The sequence below is a fragment of the Hylobates moloch genome, unplaced genomic scaffold (assembly GCF_009828535.3).
Source record: "Hylobates moloch isolate HMO894 unplaced genomic scaffold, HMol_V3 SCAFFOLD_2, whole genome shotgun sequence".
Lineage (NCBI taxonomy): Eukaryota > Metazoa > Chordata > Mammalia > Primates > Hylobatidae > Hylobates > Hylobates moloch.
Window position 1 is genome coordinate 52,656,506 of NW_026652277.1, and position 23,272 is coordinate 52,679,777.

At 36.4% G+C, this 23,272-nt stretch overlaps 1 protein-coding gene across 2 annotated transcripts in view; it reads left to right on the forward strand.

The window, feature by feature from the left end:
- Positions 1 to 23,272, forward strand: part of ANTXR2 (ANTXR cell adhesion molecule 2) — a 153,570-nt gene that overhangs the window by 55,939 nt on the left and 74,359 nt on the right. For both annotated transcript variants that reach the window (XM_032149190.2, XM_032149194.2), the window contains exon 12: positions 9,467 to 9,562. In XM_032149190.2, coding sequence (XP_032005081.1) covers positions 9,467 to 9,562 — 96 coding nt within the window. The remainder of the gene's footprint in view (positions 1 to 9,466; positions 9,563 to 23,272) is intronic.

The following is a 23,272-nucleotide window of genomic DNA, read 5'->3' on the forward strand; positions in this document are numbered from 1 at the left end:
CATTATTGAACATGGAAACAGGCAGCACTAAACAAGACTAACGACGTGGTTATTATTTCTAAATATATTTTGTAAAAAATATGTAAATCAAAGCAAAAAAAGAAAAATTCCTGCCCTCCAAAAGACCAAAATCCTAAACCTAAACATTTTCTCACATCTCATGGTTTCATGGTTTTGTATTTTGATCTAGTAATTCAGGAGACACCCTTCCAACAGAAAACAAAACAAAACAATTCAATGTTATCTGTATAGAGGTAGTTGTATTTCTCATTGTAAGACAATGCTTCAGGTAAAAGGAACATCATATGGACCTTTGGGTCACTTTTCAACTCCTTGGGTAAGTCTTTGCCAACACCTACTTCTATTTTGAAAATAGCTAGGTTTTTTGTTTTTGTGTTTGAGCTTTCTGGGAAGGGTTTTTTTTCTCCCATTTCTAGCGCATGTTGCAATTTGTAGGTTTTGTGGATGTTGCAGTTTGCTGGTTTTCTGGTCCCTCAGGATGTGGTTGAAATTACAAATATTTGTGGTTTGTAGTTTCTCGGCGTTTAGCTCACTGAAATGGCATTCCTTCCTCATCCTTCTTCGTATTCTACACCTACAAACTGTCTTTTTCTTCCTTTCTTCTATGCAAGCAGGAAAACAGGTCTTTGTTCCTATCCTATAACAATGCATGATTTTCACATGCAAGGATGCTGAGGCTAAATGACTCATCTGGGATGTATAGGTTGTGTGCTTTAAGGAAGACCTTCTAGTTCTTGCTCCTGAGTGAGGGTAATATGACTCAAGATGGTTTAAGAGTGGGGAGATTTCAGAAAAAGGATCATTGATGTGTCAGTGATGAGGTGAGGGGAAAGGAGCAAGCTGTAACAGTCAAGAAGGGGTCAAGGTGATTCTCACTAAGAAGGAAGGCTTTGAGCAAAGACTTGAAGGTAAGGGAGTGAGCCCTGCAGACCATCTGAGGGAAGAGTGCTCCACACAGAGGGAGCAGCTAGAGCAAAGCCTGAGGTGACAAGTCTCTGGCAAGTTTCAAGAAGAGCAACCAGCCAGTGTGCTGGAATGGAAGTAGTCAGGGAGATTGGGAGCCTCCGGATAAGGAAGAGAGAGTGGCAGGAGCAGGGCAGATCCTATAGAGTGTAGAGTCATTGTCAGGACCTGAGCTTTTCTTCTGAGTGAAACAGGAAGACCTTGGAAGGTGACATGACTTGATTCACTGTTTTGAAAGGATCACTCTGGCTGCTGTATGAAAACAGACTTTGCGAGTGGCAGCAAACGTGGAAACATCAAGCCCAATTCTGTGGCTATTTCAGTAATGCAGGAATCCTTCCCCACCCAGAGAAGGGTGGCCCTACTAGGGTGATCAAACTGGAGATGGTGAGAAAGGGTTGAATTAGAATATATTTTACAGGGGAAATTCATGGGATGCCTAGAGAGATTAGCTGTGGCATGTGAGATAAAGAAAGAAATTAAGAATAGTTCCAAGTGTTTTTGTCTGAGCAACTATTAGGATGACTCAAAAGCAACTGTGGTTTTGCCAAATAGAAGGATGAATTGTCATCAGGCACAGCAGTTTCTGAACAATGAAGAGTTCAGTTGTGGTGAGGTTGAATGAGAGATGTCTATTGGGCATTATAATGGAAATGTCAGGCCCCTGAATATACAAGTCTGGAGTTCTGAGAGAGGTCTGGATTGGATGTACAAACTTTGGAGCTGTTAGTTGTTGACAAATGGATGGAATAAATTAGGCAACAAAATTCCACATAATATTTACTGGGAAATAGTAGCTTCCAGGAGCTTAGAGCAAGAAGGCAAAGAGTACCAGAGAAAGGTTTTATGGTTGTGGAGGAGCTAAGACAGACAGGGCCTTGAAGGGAGACTAGGATGTCAGCAAAGAAAGAGGATGGGGAGCATATTATAGAGAAAGAGCAAACAGGGTGGGGATGTGTTGACAAAATTGAGAGGAGATGCATTTGACTGGAGTAGAAGTAAGTGGAAGAAATTCTTGGAAATAGAAAATTTAGAACAGATTAACAACAACCTAAAAAACCGAATTGAATTTAGAGTTCATCCTACAGGCTGTGATTCCCAAACTCTATGGTGTTGAAATGAAAAAAGGAAAGAAAATGGATTATATTTTTCGTATTATTAGATTTATTCAACTTGAAAGAATTCTTTTATTTTAAAATTGTTCTTTGTCCCATTTTAATTTTAAAATATCCTTTGATTGAGGAAATACATTTAATTTGTTAGGACCAACCTCTCCCTTCCTTCCTTCCTCCCTCCCTCCCTCCCTCCCTCCCTTCCTTCCTTCCTTCCCTCCGTCCCTCCCTCCCTCATTCCATCCTTCTTTCTTTCTCCTCTCCCACCTTCCTTCTCCCTATTCCTTCAGTCCCTTCTTCTTCCTTCCTCATATTCCTCTCCCTCCTCCTGCTTCCTCTCTTCTTTTCTGTTTTTCCTTGTATGCTGTTATTTGGCAGAATTATTACCTGGCAAGCTTATGTGAGAAGCTTTTTTTTTTCAGGTTTTATGGGCTTGAGAAATCACAAGGTCTGACTCCAATAAATAATAATATGGTTTTAAAGGGCTTTGGACACACATGTGATGGTGAAACATACTATTTTGGGAAGATTAAATTAGTAATGACATGTAAGAGAAAGGACAGAAAAAGAAAAACAAGGCACAGAAAAAGCTTTTAGGAAACAAATGCCAGAATATAGGCATAAAACTTTAATTTCTAAATTGACTGATGGTGGTAGAAATAGTCCTAAAAATAGCCATATAAATTATATTAATGAAGAAATACGTATTATAAAGTGACTTACTGGTGGTTATGGGGGAATATTTGATTCCAAAATATTGAATCTCATGGGCTGGAAGAATGATGCTGCCACTGGAAACATCCAAAGTGAGAGGTAAATCTGGAGATCAGAAGAATTTTCATCGTAGACACGTTATGTAAGTGAGGTTGGCAATGTCAAGTGGGTATTTGTAGCTATAGCTTCATAGCTCAGTGAGTGATCAGGGCTGGAAGTAAAAATTTAAGTTTTGCTTTTGCTGAGGTTATAGGAAGGGGAAGAAAAATTGGAGAATTTAGAGTTAATGTCATTTTGAAGTGGAGAGAAATAAATAGAATCAAAGAAAAAAATGCACTGGACAAAATTAAACAGGCAAGGAAGACCTCATTCAAGACTGTTGCAAGAGGGAAGAGTGATTGAATTTAACTGTGATGAAACAAAAGGTTGGAGAATTTTAAAAGCTAGGGTGGTGAGAATTATAGGCCACCAGTATCTGCTAATTGACCTTACCTAAAGGAAAAGTAAACTTTCTCCTACCTTCCTAATAGGAGGTAGTGCTAAAACTTGGAGCAAGGCACCACCGATGTTAGGTTTCTCCCCTTCTACAGAGACCATGCGATAGGGGCACTATCTCCCTTGATGATTACATCTCAAAGGAATGGCTCCCAGGGCCTCGAGAAAGACAGTCCTCCAGGATCTGTAAAACTGCTCAGAGTTAAAGGAGATTTAAATGTCTTTCAAAAGGCAGAGAAATATTTTGTGATTACAAGTTTTTACTTATTTATTTATATTTTTTATTGTTTTGAGACTGAGTCTCGCTCTGTTGGTAGGCTGGAGTACAGCGGCGCCAACTCAGCTCACTGCAATCTCCGCCTCCCGGGTTCAAGCAATTTTCCTGCCTCAGCTTCCCGAGTAGCTGGGATTACAGGTGCGCACTGCCACACCCAGCTAATTTTTGTATTTTTAGTAGAGATGGGGTTTCACCATGTTGGCCAGGATGGTCTCAATCTCCTGACCTCGTGATTTGCCTGCCTCACCTCCCAAAGTGCTGGGATTACAGGTATGAGCCACCGCACCCGGCCACAAATTTTTAAAAGTAGATTCTTAAAGAAAAGGGAGATCCAAGACCCACAGTCAGAAGAAACCTGATTTGATTGAAGTTTAAAGTTTAATCAAGCTGAAGAAATAGGTAAGGCTGTCTTGGTGAACAGAGTAAATGAAGAAATAAGAGAAAGAACCGCTCAAGACGTGGGAAGACCAGACACCAAATGAAGAAGACAAAGGAAGATAGAATTCCAAGGTGAAGAGAGGGCAGCAGTAGGTGCCTGGGAGAGGCCAAGGTGAGCCAGGGCTGAGAAAAAGTCCTAGGGGTCACCAGTGATCTCCCTGTGTCTGCCAAGGCTGATGACTTGAAGCCTTCTCTTCCTTGTGACTTTTATTATTCCACTAGTTATTACAGGATAATAAATACTATAATTCAAATTTTCAGATTGACAGTAATTATAGGAAAATTATTTTTTCTTCTTAGATTTAACCATTGCTTTGTATTTAACCTCAAATACCTGTTGCCTGTGGTAGTAATATTACCATTTCATAGATATGAAAAGTGAGACTTGTGCTGATGAGATGCACCTGCTGATTTGTGCATGAAATATCTATTGAAAATAGAAGAGTATAGTGGGTAATATTATGATAAATACCTGGACCTTGGATTTAAATGATATTTAGTCTTTCAGGCATATTTGCATATGGTGAACAGGTGAAATGCAGTTAGCGATATTGCTTATTGTGAGGATAATGCTTTTTACTTGCTCAGGCACTTGAAGGCCAAACAAAGTAAACACTATTATTCTAGTCATTGGTTAGTCCTTGTTAAAATCCCACAAATAAAGAAGCTCCTCTGTGTGCTTCAGGAACATCCAGGGCTCAGTCCTGTTAAGGCCCTTAGGAACTGAGCTGTGAGTTCCTGTTTGCTTCTGGGCCTTTCTTACCAGCCTTGAGATGTTGATGGCAGGGCTTGTGCTGTGCTCTGTCTCCCACGACTGGTCCTTACACAGAGCAAGTGCTCCAAAATTATTTCCTAAGTGAATGATTGAAAGTAACTATATATCTAGTTTAAAATGGGGAAACTAAGTTTTAGATTTTAGAGATTTAAGATTAGCGTCTGAGGGGGGTTTGTATTTAGACAATCCTTTATCTTCATCTCTCCTCAAAAGATGTTTAAAATGGATCTCTGCTTTTAAAAACATAATGGAAAGATGTCCTTTTTTTTTCTTGAAATCACTGATCTTCTGACTCTTTTGCAATAACAATGTGAAGAACCTGTTTGCTGAGCATGTATTAAGTGCCAGACACTGTGCTCAGCACTGCTGTATATGTGCTAAATCCTTTATTGCTTCATTTAACACTCACAATCCAAGAGGACGCTGTTCAGATTATGTTAATTTTACAGATGAGAAAACTGAGGAACAGGAAGATACCTCTAATTTCAGTGCACATTTATCCAAGTACATTAGAAGGTACTTCTTATGTGGACCCAGCCCTCAAAGAGGTGCATGGTTTGATGAGTGCAACATCAGGTGGTTTCGGTCCTTACTGTCCCTGCAAAAGGGATACTTGAAGCCTAGAGGCTCTGAAAGGTTGCTACTTGCCCAGTTTTGCAGTCTGATAAATGCTAGAATTGAGAATTGAACCCACGTCTGTCTCCCCTACCCCCTGACTGAACACTTCCACAATCCGCCATTTTAAACCAGATTCTACATCGATTTATATAGGACAAGGGTTGGCAAATTTTTCCTGTAGAAGGCCAGATAGTAAATACATACTTAAGGCTTTGGGGGCCGTATGGTCTCTGTCACAACTACTTAACTCTACCATTGTAGTGCAAAAGCAGCTATAGACATTATGTAAACAAATGGCTGTGTTCAATAAAACTATGTACACTGACATTGGAATTTCTTGTAACATATTCTTCTTTTGATTTTTTCAGCTTTATGTAATACTGTAAAAAAAAAAAAAGGTATTAGTTTGCTGGGGTCTTACCAAATAGATTGGCTGGATTTGACCCTTGTACCATAGTTTCCTAATTCCTGATATCAAATATTCCGAAAAGAATCCAATAAATGAAATAATTATCTGTTTCATGACTCTGTTTTCTTTCCCTAACTCTTAATTCATGAAACAAAACTGTGGAGACCCATTTTCCCTGTTCTGTGTCTGTTTCGTTCTACTGTGGCTGCTGCGAATTCACTATTTTCTAGATAGATTGCAGCAATAACAACTAATGCTCTTTTGAAACTTTCCAGTGATTCCTCTGTCCCATAGTTATGTTGCAAGGGCAGCAGTCACCCTGATTTGTTTTTATACCTCTATGATTCTCTTCACTAGAATTTTAGTTATATTTGGCAGAATAAAGTTTTTTATTGTATAACTTGCTTTTAGTGAAGAAAAGGAAATTAGATGCAGATGACACAGGCCCTGAATACACTAATCCCAGACATCAGCTCAGTTAACTGGATACAAATTCGGGCTTTCCCATTGTGTTTGTTTTGATAGCCAGAGCCACTATCAGAGCAAGAAAGATGTTAGTCATGAAAGAAACACAGTTTCATTTTGCCCAAAAGTTTATAAACATATTGGGGAAAGGTGGAACACTACAGAATTCAGTCCCGTAATCAGATACCATGTTGCAAACTATGGACTTAACAGTCAGATGAAGAAGAGTATGAAACTAGATTTGATTACATATAGATCTATATCATGAGCGAAACTAGAAGCTTCTCAGTTTTACATAGGCATGCCTCTCTTTAGAACTCAAAAAGTTCTAATAAATATTTATTACTCAAATGTCATTTTTCTTAAACAAGGTAGAAATGTTCTTAGCTTGCTAGGGTCTTACAAAATAGATTGGCTGGATTTGACCTTTGTGCCATAGTTTCCTAATTCCTGATATTAAATATTTCAAAAAGAATCCAGTAAATGAAATAATCATCAGATAGATAGATAGATGGCAAGACCAGGTTGCATTTTTTGCTTCCCCTGACCCTTTTCCCATCATGTTTGGCTTAAATGTATACTGGGTCTGTAGGTCTTTAGAAAGTGCATAATTTATTTTTAATTTATTTATTTAATTTTTTTTTTGAGATGGAATCTTTCTCTGTCGCCCAGGCTGGAGTGCAGTGGCGTGATCTTGGCTCACTGCAACCTCCACCTCCCGGATTCACGCCATTCTCCTGCCTCAGCCTCCCGAGTAGCTGGAACTACAGGCGCCCACCACCACGCCTGGCTAATTTTTTGTATTTTTAGTAGAGATGGGGTTTCACCGTGTTAGCCAGGATGGTCTTGATCTCCTGACCTTGTGATCCGCCCACCTCAGCCTCCCAAAGTGCTGGGATTACAGGTGTGAGCCACTGCGCCCAGCCATTTGTAATTTTTTTAAGACAAATCTTTGTAATCAGTTGATACGATAATAATAATAAATGTATATTTGTATCTGGAGGTGCATAATATTTTGTCAGTGCTACTAATGGAGGCTTTTTTTAAGGGAAAAATAAAGAATTTTAAGTATCTATCAGGGCTAGCCCATCTTCTTTGTGTTCTGTCAGTTCAATTTTCTGATTTTCCTGTTCTTGGCACATGCATAGAAGAAACAAACTAACCACTAAATTTTTAGCAGTTTCATGGCCTCTAGTTGCATGTCCTTATTTCTGAATACGGGTGTGAATTCTAAGAAAAGGGGAAACCAAATGTTCATAGAGCCCTTTTGAAAGCTGTATAGCACAGCCAAATGGTGTGCCATTTCTATGAGTGCTGTGGCTGGATCCTCATGTGGGAAAGGTCTGGCGAGAAATGTATTCCTTCTGTACATGGACAGTCACAGATAGGGGCTGTCTTACATAAGACCATATTTTTGAAGGTGAGATCAAGATTTATACATTTGACAATATTTCTCCCATAGGGTACCACAGTTTTCCATGCGTTTCTATGACATCCTTTTTCCGTTATATTCTTGTTTGCCTAGATTTTAGAGCTTAATGTGTTTGTGCCTGTGGAGGGTAGCATGATTTATTCATGAATATTTAGAATTTTGTAAAGAAAGTTGCACTTTGGAATGTTCTAAGAACAGGCTACTTAGGTATTTGCCTGAAAATTTCTGTAAAGTATTAGTATTAATCTTCTTTCTCTTTTGCTCTTTTTCTCTTCTTCCCTGAATTTTTTCTCATAAAAAAAACCACAAAACAAAACATTATTACTGAGGATCCTAGAGATTAGGCATTTGGGAGATACCCCTTGTTCCCTTGGAAACTGTACAGTAAAAGTTCAGTAAACATTCGCCTTTGTATCCATGTCTTTTGCTGTCTTTTTTCTTTAGAGTTCATTCTCTCAGTAAGTAGTTTTTTCTTTCTTTTTTTCTTTTTTCTTTTTTTTTTTTTTTTTTTTTGAGATGGAGTCTCACTCTGCCTCCCAGGCTGGAGTGCAGTGGTGCAATCTCGGCTCATGGTGAACTCCACCTCCCAGGTTCAAGAGATTCTCCTGCCTCAGTCTCCTGAGTAGCTGGGATTACAGGTGCCCGCCACCATGCCCAGCTAATTTTTATATTTTCAGTAGAGATGGGGTTTCACTGTGTTGGCCAGGCTGGTCTCGTACTCCTTACCTTGTGATCGCCTGCCTCGGCCTCCCAAAGTGCTGGGATTACAGACGTGAGCCATTGTGCCCGGCCTCAGTAAGTAGTTCTTAAATGCCAGACATGGAGTATACAGTGCTAAGTAGGCTAGATGTAGCCCCTGACTTCCTAGAGCTCACAATAAATCACGGTAGAAAATATAAATTAAACAAATAATCACAAAATTCATAATTAATTCATTGCATTGTGATAAGTACTAAAGGTTAAAGTATAGCGAAATATGAGTTGTTTAATCAAAGGGGCATTTTATAGTCAAAGGGTCCAAGGAAGACTTCCATGAAGTGACTTAATATGAGCCCTGTAAAATGAGTAGGTGGTTTTTATATGAAAGGGTTTAAGAACAGAGCCCAGAGTAGGTGCCTTAAAGCTGGAGGAGCTCAGTAGTTAGGAAGGGAAAGAACACCACTGTGGTTTTTGTGTAGGTCATATTTCAGCTGCAATGAGAGAACATCTGATTTATGAATGCATAAGATTGCATTCTTGCATTGATGTGTATATGCCATTTCCCAACAAGAACCATTGTTGGTTTGTCATCTACTTGATAATTTTTTTTAATATTCATCTTATTATTTAACTACATGCAATAAATTGTGTTTCGCCATCAAAAAGTTTGGAGGATTCTGCCTAAATTCTGCCTATGGGTAATTTACTTTGAACCAAAAGAATCCTTACATGAAAGATAGGGACCAGTCTAATCCTGATGAGTGATTTTTCCTAAATTCCTTTGAGATGTATTTGTAAAGAATCTGCAGCATTTTGGGAAAGTTTGTGTTTATTATTGCCTGTCACAACAACATAACATAAAACATAATATATATTAAATAGAAGATAAATTTGTAGAATTTCAAGAAATTAAAATAATATAGTTAAAATCTAGTTTGACATTATACTTTCTGCATTATTTTCTGGTGTTTCCTTAAAACATAGATGCATTTGGAATTTGACCATAAGCTGTGCTGACTGCTTTGTTTTTGCATTTTGCCTACTTTAGTCTAATGGGATCGCAGCCATCATTGTTATTTTGGTGTTACTGCTACTCCTGGGGATCGGTTTGATGTGGTGGTTTTGGCCCCTTTGCTGCAAAGTGGTGAGTAAGAAGAATTTACAACTCTACTTAAAAAAAATTAGAAAGATGTAAAGTAAGGTCTGAAATATGAATAAATGCCATGTTACTCAATAACAGCAAAGTTTCAGTTTGCAAAATGAATTTTAGTTGTCTTCACTACTATAATAAATTCTAGAAAACATGCAGGTCAGTAAATATTTATTTAAAAAATTCATCTAAAAAGCACTTTAAAATCAGGTTTGTGGGAAGAGGAGGAGAGAAAAATAGGGGAGGTAGTTGGGATAAAGGGTATTTTCATTCAAGTGCAAGCGAAATTCAAGTAAATTGAATGATGTTTTCTTATGGGTTCATTGAGAGGAGTTGATAATTTGTCAGTTTTTTTAAGTGCTCATTAAATTATTTATTTCCTCTTTGAAGGGTCTACCATTTCAGGACCTTCTCTGTTTGTTACTGAGAAATATTTGTTCAGAAATTAGTCACGCACAATTGTCAGCATATCTGCTAAACTGCTACTTTTGGAGTAATGACGAGGGGTTTCAGTTTGTGTCATTTTTTTGTGTTTGTATAAAGCCTGTGAAAGAATATGGGTGTATATCAGTCATCTATTGCTGCTGTAACAAATTGCCACACATGTGTTGACTAAAAGCAACACAAATTTATTATATAACAGCTGTCTAATCACAGCTTTCACATGAGTCTCACTGGGTTTACCTGGACTAAAAGGTGTTGGAAGGGATGTGTTTCTTTCTGAATGCTCTAGGCAAGGAGCCATTCCTTTGCCTTTTCCAGCTTCTATAGGCTACTCACATTCTTTGCCTCATACCCCCCTTTCTCTATCTGCAAAGCCAGATATGTTGCATCTTTTCGACCATTTTTCTGTAGTCACATCTCCCTCTAACTCTGAACCCAGCTGGGAAAGGTCCTCCAGTTTTAAGGAACCATGGGATTAGGTTGGACGCACCTAGCTAATCCAGGATCATCTCCCATCTCAAGATCCTGAACCTTAATCACTTCTGCAAAATCCCTTTTGCCATTAAGATACCAAATTCACAGTACCAGGTAATTAAGTTATGGAGATGTTGGTGGGGGGTATCATTCTACACATTCCAAGCAATCCAATTTAGATTCTTCAGGTTTCATAGAAAAAAAATTATCTTAAGGCAGCCCTCTTCCAAATCATGCCTACTACTTATTTTGAGAATATTCCTTTTATTATACGCACATTATGTAGAACTTAATATTGTGTAGCTCATGGTAATGTTTTACATAATACTGCAAGACTGCCTTTTCCCCCCACTGTCATGTTTGCTGACTGATTTCATCATCCTTGCAATTTCAGATGTGCTTTGTTTTAGCCCTGCATTTATTATTAGTTGTACTTCATTTTGCTTTCATGAGGCAACTTTACAATCCTTTATCTCAGAGCAGTTGGCCCATGGAGGAGGCATAGAATTAATTCAGATAACAGTAGAGACAAGAAGCATCCTGTCTCTTTGCTGAACTAATCAGTTTCCTGCCATAGCAATTTATGCTCAGTTTCCTGTTGTAATCTTGATGATCTAGTTATGGCTATTTTAGGGTGGCTAGCATTCTTGAGTATCACATTAAAAAGCAAAAAGATGCCCTAATGTAATTTGTGTTCCTTGGTTTTTTAATTTAAACTTTACAGTAGTGCATTTCTCCTCCTTTTTTTTAAATTATCACTTTGCAATTTCATTTAGTATTGACCAGAGGGCTCAGAAGTGTCAGTGTATGATTTTTAAAAAGACATATGCAAAATGAAATGTGCTCAAATAATGGGTTTTGACTGTCATTTTGGATATTAAGGAGAGGAGCCAATCGTCAGGTGACTAGATCAGAGACTAGATACATGGGACTCTAAAGCCTTGGACTCTACAGATCTCAAATCATGGAGTTACTTTCTACAAGGCATAAAGGGAGCCCTTTAATGGTGGAGTATCAGGATGTCAGAAAGGCTTCCTATGCTCAGAAACATCCCGAATGCTGATTAATTTCCTGAACTTATTTAATAGAGGAAACTTCCTGTATTTTACCCTTAGAAATATAGATTAAAAAGCAATTAGCCCTTGTAAGTTCATATAAGTATGACCTTATATTTCTACCTACATATAAGTGAATGATAGCAAACGTTTTCTAAAGTAGATTTTAAAGCAGGAAGAAAGGAGAAGTGAAATTCTGAATTCAGCCCTTGGCTAATATTGATTATCTAGTAGGTGTCAGTACTGTGCTAGGAACTGGGGATACAAAAATGCTTATAATATGATACGGAAATTCACGTTTTAATATGGAAACATAGAAATGTGTGCAAATAAGTGTAAATGGAATGTAATTGAAGTCCTAATAGCAGCGTGTGTGAAGAACAGTAGAAACATAAAGGAGGAAGGGCTTGCCAAGACTAAAGGGAGCATTTCAGAGAAACCTGACTGACCTGATGACTCCCAGTCCAGTTCTGAGTCATGAATAAGATGTTGGCAGTTCTTGAATGACATCTCAGATGAAGTGCATGTGGAATCATGAGTTACTCTGACATGTTTTTAGAAGTGCTAGGCTGAGACCTACTGTACTAGGTGAATGATGGTTTGGGTTTTGGCACGAACCCATAGGGGAGGACCTCCTGTGTCTTGTAATAGAAAGTTTGATCTCTTCCCAGGGATGACGAGAAGCCACTGGAGAGATTTGATCAGTCTAATTGCCTGAAAGAAACTTTGCTGGCTTCACAGTAGTGCTAAAATCTAGTCCTGGCAAAAATTATTTAAGACTGTATCCAACTGAGTTCCATTAACAATGGAAATGGAAAGGCAGTGACAGATATTGCACCTTAAATGTGGCCAGAACAAAGTACTTCTAACAAAGCATAGATAGCTGGAATCTCAAGCTGAAATTAAGTGAGCTAGAGAAAAATGAAGATGTGATGTAAAAAGGAGGTAGTGTGACAATAACCTTGTGGAAAAGGACCTTGAGTTTTCAGAGTGTATTATAGTACAATTGCAGGGTGTTTATCTTATTTTGTTTCTTTTAGGTTATATATTTGTGCAATGCTGAAATTAGAATGTGACCATTTAAATAATTCTTAGTAGCATTAAATTATTGGAGATCAGTATGACTTTGACTATCATTCCTAGCAATGAACTTTTTAATAGAAAATGAAATTCATCTATTTATCAGCGTGGTGTTGTGCAAATTTCTTTTTGCTTGAATGTGTTTTAAGAACTAGTGGCAAATATTTAAATCTAATCTTTCAACTGAAACATGACTAAAGAGCTTAAAATGTCTATTCTCAGGCACATTTATGGTGTGTCAGCTATCCACCTCTGTGAGCATCGTATGCTCAGGAGCTCTTATCAATACAGAGAACATGGAAAGAAAACTCCCTGAATAGAAGTCTCAATATCTGTCACATATTCTTCATTCAGTCATTTCATGTCTTATAAAATGACAAATATGAAATATTAAGTCATATTTTATAACATGATTGAATCACTCATTATCCAGAGTTTAAAATCTCATAGACCTCTAGTCAATGAGTCAGTGATGACAATGTTATTTATATTTTAGACAGAGATTCTCAGGTATTTTTTTTCTTTTTTCTGCCTCAAATAACAGCAAGTCTTTCAGAACAGTGGCTGTCAGGTTTCCAATGGTGGTAATTCTCCCAGAGAGGAAGGGGGTTTGGGTAGACTGAGGCAGCTCCAGAGGTCATGCAGTTTGAAAAAGCCTCCTTCAATAAAGTGAATAAAGATCCCTAAAGACATCCAGGTCTCAATCCCTGGTACCTTGTAAGGTTACCTGATATAGCAAAAGGGACTTTGCAGATGTGATTAAATTAAAAATCTTGACGTTATTCAGGATGATCTAGATGGGTCATAAATGCAATCCAAGTCTTATAAAAGGGAGACAGAGGGAGATTAGACTATAGATGGAAAGAAGGCAGTGTAACCACAGAGGCAGAAATTGGAGTGATGCAGCCACAAGCCAAGGAATGCTGGCAGCCACTAGAAGCTGGAAGAGGCAAGAAACAAATCCATCCCTAGAGCCTGCAGGAGGAACCAGCTTGGCCAACGCCTGATTTTTAACCCTGTAAGACTCACTTCAGACTCCAGACTTCCAGAAGTATAAAAAAAGTTTCTGTGGTTTTAAGACACTAAGTGTATGATAATTTGTTATAGCAGCAAGAAGAAACCTATATTATCTCCTGAATGTTTCTGATATTCCCCAGAGTTGGGGAAGTTTTATGTTTTCAGACAAACTCACTACAAAAAAGAAAAGAAAACAAAACAAAAACCCTGAACTTTTTATAGGGTACAAGCAATTGCAAAATGAGAGGCAATGAAATATTCTTTAAAATATTTGCAATGGTACCAAGGCTATTGAAACCAATATGCATCCTTTAAAATCAGAATAAACCCTCTGTTTTGTAACTGTGAAGTTAGTATGCATAACGCTTCATATACTGAGTAGAATTTACTTACTATCTTAGAGCAACAAGGGATTTTTGGAAGAGACAGGTTTACAATTTTCAGAAGTGCCTCACGCATACATGTTATTAGAATCATTTGACAACAGAGATCCATGGATCTCTTCCTCAGGGATGGTATGATTTGCTAGAGGAGCCAGTACAGTTTCATTCATATTCAGATATTGAACTATTGAACCCCATAAAAGCTAGAAATTGGCCTTCACTCTATGGAGGAAAGCAAAGAATTTGAACATTTGACTAATTACTGTGTCTGTGAAACTATGACATATACCTGGTTAGCTGTACCAGTTTTATATCAGGAAAAAGAAACATGTCAAAGTCAGAAACATTCCCTTCTACAATGTTTTATATTAAATTTTTAGCCAAAATTCTTATAACATTATCCTGTCAGGTGAGCAAATGTTACCTTTTTGGTGATGCTTAAGTAAAATTACAATTAGATAATGATTTATGTATTATTTGTTTAAAATCTCTCTCCCCTTATAGACTAATAATTTCATGAAGGCAGATACTGTGTGTATTGTACCTATCATTGTAAACCAGGCATGTTGCATGGTGAATACTTATTGTTGAATGCATCTTCTTGACCTATCCCAATTCTTTAAATTGAGAAAATTGATATTGCTTTACTTGGAAATCAAATTCAAAATAGAGTACCTTTTTGCTAGTTATAGTAAAAAATTCTGTCAGTTATGGAGAAGTATTGTGCTTGAAGAAATTTATGATACAATCACTCTTGATAAAATTTTCATTGACTTCATTTAAAATTTGTTCCTTATAATATATATACAATGGGAAATGTGGCCTTTGTAATCATTTTTAGTAGGAACTAAGATACAACTACATAAGAATTTCTTAATTATAATGAAACTCTGAAGTAGAAGCAGTTTAACTTTTGTCTAGTTGCTGCTACATATACCCCACAGGGATGTCTCACCTGAGAATTGTGAACTTATATGGAAAAAAGTATATATCTTTCTTTTTTCTTCTAACTGAAATTTATCATTTTTGTCATTGATTTTTTACCCTGCCCACAAAAATATTAGCAGTTATGAAAACTGTCACCAGTAGCAATCACATGTATCCCATATCACATTTATAGCTGCTCAGATTTTTTTTTTAAGAGTCAGGTTCTCTGTCACTCAGGCTGGAGTGCAGTGGCATGATCATTGCTCACTGTAGCCTAGAACTCCTGGGCTTAAGGGATCCTCCTGCCTCAGCCTCAGCCTCCCAAGTAGTAGGGAATATAGACATGCACCATAACTCCTGACTACTGTTCAGATATCTTTGAAATGTCTTTTACGGGCATTGCTACTTTAAAATTATGATAGTTTCTAAACTTATTACAAGAGCTTATTATTTAATGAGTTAATAAAGAAACATACATATTTCCATATCTCATATTTTAAAAAATAAATTTGAAAATTACATTTCAATATGATTGGGGTCCTTTAAATTCTATACATTTTAATTTAGAATAATTATTATGGGATAGATTCACCAGACTGCTAAGGAACAGTGTAGTTGTCCATTTTTACACTCCTATAAAGAACTACCTGAAACTGGGTATTTATAAAGAAAGGTTTAATTGACTTACAGTTCTGCATAGCTGGGGAGGCCTCAGGAAACTTACAATCATGGCAGAAGGTGAAGAGGAAGCAAAGACCTTCTTCAGGAAGAAGGAAAGAAAGGCCTAGTAAGAGGAGGGGAAACTGCCTCATTAAATAATCAGATCTCGTGAGAGCTCACTATCATGAGAACAGCATGGGGAAAACCGCCTCCATGATTCAGTCACCTCTCACCCAGTCCCCTCCCTCAACACGTGGGGATTATGGGGATTACAATTCAAGATGAGATTTGGGTGGGGACACAGAGCCAAACCATATCAAGGGGCATATAATAAAAAAGATTACGGAAAAACTCCTGCCATAGAAGATCTGGTCAGCCAAGATGCTTTTAATAAGAGACTACTTTTAAATTTTAATTCTTTCAGTTCATACTAAAGAGTCTTTTCAAGAATGACAGAGAGATGTGATGTAACCTAAATGTTGCAGATAGTGTCCTCTGTGTGCGTGGGCTTTCCATACAAAAGTATAAATCTAAACCAATGATATTTGGAGACCTTTATCTAGTAAGCCTTATAAAAAAAGGAGCCTTATGTAAATTTGAATATTTAGGCACTACCATTAGTGAATGATAGATTGCATTGAGTTTTCAAACTCAATGCATGAAGGGAAGAGTTCTCATTTTTTGTGAGGTTATGTCTTAACATCTGTTTAAGAGTCTGTATCCTGTTCATTGAGTATCCTTCCTTGTATCCATCCTCTATAACTGCCTTTCTTTAACAAAGCCATCATCAGCATCCTGTCTTTTTCCCTAAGTTAAAAAGGCAGGAGGCATTAAAACAAAACTTATCCTGTTTTGAATTGTTAGTGACATCAGAAATTATGGATGTTTTCATCATTGTTTAGATTGGGGATATTTTGAGTTAAGAGCAAATTTGTTTTACTAATCAGGATAGGAGAAATGACAGTCCTATAGTTGCATAGTTTGGGGTAACCAGACAGTCCAGATGAATTACAGATGAGGTGGCAAACAAAGGCTTTCTGGAATGTTGTCAATTAGATTGTGTTATATAGCTTCAAATAATACCTGAATATGCTGAAAATGACAAATGTTCACTTGCTTTAGTGTCCTTGGCCAATGTTCTGCAGCCTCAAGGGAAAATTGCAAATTCATTTTTCTTTAGTGCATTTAAGACATTACATAAAGATCTCATAAATCTTAATTTAAAATACCATTTACAAATGGTCTTTTTTATGTTTTTAAAGCCCAGTTTGCCTATAAGTTAGTTGATCTCACGCGATGATGATATGTCTAGCTGGAACTCTATAGAATCATTTTGTTAGCCAGCAACAGCTGTGCTGTTCTTTTCTAAATAGTAATAATGCTGTACATTGCACTTGTTTTTTATTGTTGAGGAGGGCTCCTGGTACCTTTATTGAGGTACTTTAAGAGTAGCCTGATTTCTTTTTTGGAATGCACAATAAAATAGAAGTAATTTAAATTTTAATATGCCTTCCTTACACCATTAATTAGAATGATTTATGTTTGGTTGCCTTCTTGAAATAGAGTGTGATGTTAGGTCTTTCATGCTTTCATGGTGATGTTTTCCAACAGAGCATCTTTTACGAGACAGTATCAAAGTCATCCTGGTCTCAGTTTATTTGCTTTGACACCTTTACTTAACTCCTGGCAGAATACACTCTCACACTGTTCTTCTTAGTCCTCTTTTAGCATTCTAAATTATATTTATTGTCCAGATTTCAGGCTACTTATTTATTTGTTCAAAGTAGAATTATTTGATCATTGATGAGTTTGTCAAGGAAGAAATAAAAAGCGGAGGATGAGATAACTTGAATCATATTTTGGTCAGGATGTTGAAGGCTAGATGTTGAAGGCTAGATGTTGAAGTTAGATGCTTTGTGGAATTCAGAAAAGAAGGACTTCACAAGCAGTAATATAAGAACTTTGTGTTTATGTATGTCAGAAGAAAGGCATTTTACTTCCTCTCTGATCTTATCAAAAAGAAAAGGGAGAATGAAAGGAAGACCCCCATATATTTTAAACAAATTCTTGTAAATACTAAGTATGTTTCTCTATTGTCTGTGGGTCCCTAGGCACCTAGATGACATTGCTGATAAATTGGGCATTTTTTTTGTCACTGGCAAAAATCAGTTCTGAAATACTACTTGGTCTACAGTCATTGTACAATATCTTTTTTTTTTAATCCAAGGCAATTCAATGTTGACAGTTCTTTTCACTCTTTTCTGAATATTGGAACATATGATTGCATCAAGCTGGCTGCAGGCTCCAGTGCTGACATTTTTTAGCGCAAAGAATGCCCATATCACTCGAACATTTGAAAAGTGTTAATGAGCAGATCAAAAGGACTGTTGCCTGAAGCAGCTAACTTTTTTTTTTTTAAAGAAATCGGCTCTCTTCCAAACTGAAATCTTCATTCTAGCAGCTAAGTAGATGAGATGTAATCCTCCCTGATGATGATAATAACAAATGAAAAAAAAACTGGAGAAGAATCAAACTCTGCATATGGTTCATAAAGTGGTGAAAGTGTTTTCCAGAATCTTCAATACAGAGCTGAAGGATGCTAAGTGGAAAAAATTCTGGCAACTAGGCAATATTATGCCTTTTAAAATCTGCAAATTCTCATAAAATATGGTGCATATGAATACATTCTTTTCTGAAATGAATGTGTATTCTTGCACTATTTGATATAAGAATGGAATTCTCATGACTGTAGTTTTTAATGTATTTTTACTAACAGTAAATCTTTTTTCTTGAACTAGTTTTACTGAAATGTAGGAATGTCAGTTGAACACAGATTTTTGCCATTTTTGGCTTTTGAGCCAAATGGCTTCAGATTATTTTCACCCTTCTTTGTTACTCATGAGGTCGTGTGGCAGAGTGGAGAGAGGGAACATTTTGGAACATCACAAGAAAACCATTTTGTTTCTCGTCCCCAAATTTTTATGTGGGTGACATTGGGCATATTAGCTAAATGTTGTATCTATATAAAATGGTGGTAAACTCTATCTTACATAGTTATTAAAAGTTTTAAATATAACTATCTGTGTAATTATCTATCATCTATTTGTCCATTCATTCATTCATCTATCCATCCGTCCATCTATCCATCCATCCATCCATATATCCATCCGTCCATCCACCCATCCATCCATGCAAGTAATTAACAACTACTCAACAAATCATAGGCTTTTTCTTCTGCACCCTTTCCCTTTGCAAACTAAACCTTATTTTAAAAAGATGTCATATGGCAGAAGTTGAATTCAGAGTTTGGAGATAGGTGGACTTGGTCCTCAGTTTGAATCCTAATTCTATGTTTTTTCTTTGTATGTATTTGGGCAAGTTATTGAAGTTAGAGCTTTCTTCTCCTTATATTTAAAATGAAGATAAACATAGTGATTGCACAGAGTTATTATGAAAATAAAAGAACTATAGAGACAGAGTATGTGGCATCTGGCAGCCAGCACCAGTAAAGGGTGGTTCTTGTTAATAGTGTTAACAACACACAGATGAGCCTTAGCTCTGGTTCAGTTTCTGAAGGTGCTATTATTTGTTGTGATGGTGGTTGTGTCTCTTAATTTACCAGATCAAAATTTGATTTAGGTAGAGCTTTGAGGGCTTTGTTTTCATTATTAACAATGTAGAAAATATACTTGTCAGGACTTTAATTCACTTTAAATTTATAATAAGTCATGAATTATTCACACAAAGGAATAATGGCGTGCTATTGAAAAGAACTCTAATGTTCTTTTCTGGAATAAGGTGAATATAATTGCATATAGACATATGGCCATATTTAACCATGGAAAGGCATAGAAGCAAAAACCTGGTGGAAACATTGTAATATGTAATTTTTATCATTTTATAAGAATTGTCATTCTGACAAGGACTTACAGTTAATCCAATTTATTTCCCAGATGAAGAAACTTAGTATACTTCTATCTCCTCTTCTACAATTGGGTTATCTGACTTTATTGGTTCAGGAAAAAATTTAGTGCTTCATTTTCTTAGGGACTAGTAATATTTCAGTTTCATGTAAATCTGTTTATTATTTTTGTATATTTCTTCCTCAATATTTGACTTATACATTTGGAAAACAACTATAATTATTTGTGAACATTCTCAGTTCCATCAATTTCACTTTAAGTATATTTTTAGTACCTTTAGTATCTGCTGTGTGCAGAGTACTTTATTAGGCTTGATGGCATGTATAAATAAGGGGAAATGATTATTGCCATTAAGAAATTTGTAATTTTCAGTGATAATTTAAAAATTACAAAATCAACATATAAACTGAAATTAATGATGCATAAATGGTTTAACTGTGCAGCAACATATACTTTAAAAAGTTTTATGTCTTCTAGACGAAACAACAGGGAGTTGGTGGGCTACTCTGTGAAGGCTGGTTGAGACCTAACAGGAAAATGATCATTGTATTTGGGGGAAGCACCAGGATCATCAGGCTGGCTGGAGAGGAGTTGCATGTAGGGGGATGTTTGTAGATACATGTTAGGCCTTAACCGTGGAGGGACTGACACCATGCTGAGGCATTTTAACAATGAGAATAGAAAAACTGGCTCATGCTTATGTGCTGCAAAAGGGGCTTTGATAGTTTATCTTGCAGTTTATATTAGATAAAGGACCTCCGGTGAAGAGAAGGAATGTAAAGATGCCTCCCATGATACTATGTGAGTTTGACAACAGTGGTCATATGGGGATTTTAAATTGAAATTCAATTTTCTGATATCATTATTAAACTAGATGCTATATGGGATAATGAATATGACATTAAAAAAAGGAAGAGTTATAGAGAGAGATGTTGAATAATTCTCAGGAGGATGTAATACAGAACAGGGTTGGGGATACTATTTATGTCCTCAGAAATTTATATAACTGTGCAAGATGTACATGTCATAAGAAGAGTAAATTTGAAGTCCTCACGATGAAATGAAAATGAGTTCAGATGTATTATTCTCAGACTTAGTGGAATGGAAGGATGTACCTTGATCTTTTTCTAGTGAGAGAACTCCAGAGAGTACTTTATTCTCTCTTAGAAATTCACAAAACTAAGAGTGGAAGCATGACTTGTAAGGTCTTTCCAATAAAATTTAGTAATTTATTGATTCAAATTGTGAACATTGGGACTGTTTATTCATTTTTACCAGGGAAATGATCGATTAAGCTTCTGTTAGAAGAATATTGACCTGATTACATAGGTTAAAATGGGGAATCAGTTGGAGATGGAGAAATAAGTTAGATGTCTAATTTAACTACAAGTAGAGCATTTAGTCGTTGATGCAAAAAAGGCTATGGTAATTACAACTATCAATAAATTTTGTGAATATATTATTAATTAAAATTCTTAGAATGAGGTGCTGAGAAAAGATGGGGATGCATCTCCTTTGTCTGAGCACCATTCATTTATTTATAATGGCTCAGCCATACTTAAAATGTTATCAGTTCTAGAAACCACACTGAAATGTTGACCAAATCAATATATGCTAAAAAAAAAAAAAAAAAAAAAAAAAAAACAAAAACTGACCAAGATAACCAGATAACTCAGGACCATCTCATGAGAAATGTTTGATATATTTAGGTTCCAGATTGGTAGACTCAATAGATATATGGTAATTATCCTAGCATTCAAAAATAGGAACTGCTCTCCTCTGAAAGAAAAAGTGCGTGTGTGTGTGTGTGTGTGTGTGTGTGTGTGTGTGTGTGTGGTGTATTGCCAGACTCTAGGATCAAGACTAAAGACTGGAAACTACAGAGTGGGAAGTGCTTTGGCTTCATTTGGGGGAAAAACTTTCAAATGATGTGGGTTCCTTGCCAATGGACTGAATTGCTTTGTAAGGTAGTGGATTTCTCTTTATTGAAGTAATTCAAGCATAGTTAGACTACAACTTGGTGGGAACTTTTCAGAGTATTGAAGTTTTAATTGTGTATGCGTTGGAGGAGTTGAAAAAATGTTGTACTAGGTACATTTAAGGTCCAAAGAATCTTGAGAATATACTTTTAGGAGTGACGGGGGACGGGAATGAAAAGAATCCCTTTTCCCTTGTCCTTCCCTCTGCAGTCTATCTCCTTCCTTCCCTTCCTCCTTCTTTACCCTCTCAATTTGTTTCTTCCTTTCTTCTCTCCCTTTTTTCCTTCACTTTTTCCTCCTAATTTCCCTTTCTTCCTTCTTCCCTCTCTTTCTTTGTCCCTTCCTCCCTCCTTTCTCTCCCTTTCTCACTTCTTTCCTTTTCCTCTCTTCCTAACTTCTCTTTTTCCTTACTTCCTTGGAAGTCTAATTTTTGCTAGACATTCTATTAAGTACTAGAAAGACAGTGAGGAGCAAAGCAGACATAACACCTGTTCTCATGAAACTTACTATTTTTTTTGTAGATAAAATTAATAAACTAACCCTTTTTTGGTAGATAAAATTATCAACTTGGATAAATTCTAGGAGAGAACAATGCATCTGTGCATATCAAGAGAATCATACATGCTTTGAGAAAATAGGGAGAAATCATCAGAGAGAGAGGAAGGTGGGGGATATTTCAAAGAATGTATTGGGCATGGAAATGATTTGGTAAAGTCATTAGAAGTGAGAAAAGAGATTATGGATTATGCCAACTTTTTAGGTTGCAAATGAAAAAAGTTATTCACTTGAAAGAAACAGGGAAGATAGGAAGGAATGTTAGCTTTTAAATGAAGATGTTTAGGTTAGCTTTGATTTTGTTATAAAACACTAACAAATTTGGTTTTCATTAATTGTTTTGGACATGCAAGTTCATAGTCATATGACATGCTTTCTTTTTTTATAGAGGAAATACACCTGTAGTTTGATGAACTTTATTTTGTTTTATTATTATTTTAAATCTTAATTCTCTACTGGCATTTATTTCTGGGCTAATTATAAAAAATCATAAAGTTTTATCTTTCACGATTACCAAAATCTACTGGAATTTTATGATCATTGAAAAAATAAAATTGAATTAAATAAAAGAGTTAAATAGAAATAATGGCATTTTTTGTAACATTCAAAAGGAGATTCAAATTTAATTACTGTCTAGTGATATCTATATTATTGTCATTATTGTCTGTGTATTTTTTCCCTGAGGTTTAGATCTAAACTAAAATTTAGATGATGAAAATATTATACACACAGAAAATTACGGGTCAGTTCTCTAAACATTATCAATGACATCAAAATATAAAAACCCTTTCACTATGGAAAATGTAAACATTTACAAAGAGAGAGACTAATATATGTACCCACAAAAATTAAAAATTAAAAAAACTAAGATAATGAACTTCCCACTGTCTTCATTATTCAGCTTCAATGATTCTCAACTTATTGTCGATTTTTTTTCTTTCAATTTTTATTTTAGGTTCAGGGGTACATGTACAGGATTGTTACAGGGGTAAATTATGTGTTGCTGGTGTTTGGTGTACAAATGATTTCATCACCCAGGTAGTGAGCATAGTACCTGATGGGTAGTTTTTCAACCCTCACCTTTCTACCAGGCTCTCACTTCAAGTAGGCCCTGGTATCTATTGTTCCCATCTTTTTGTCCATTTGTACTCAATGTGCAGCTTCCACTCCACTTATAAGAAAGAACATGTAGTATTTGGTTTTCTGT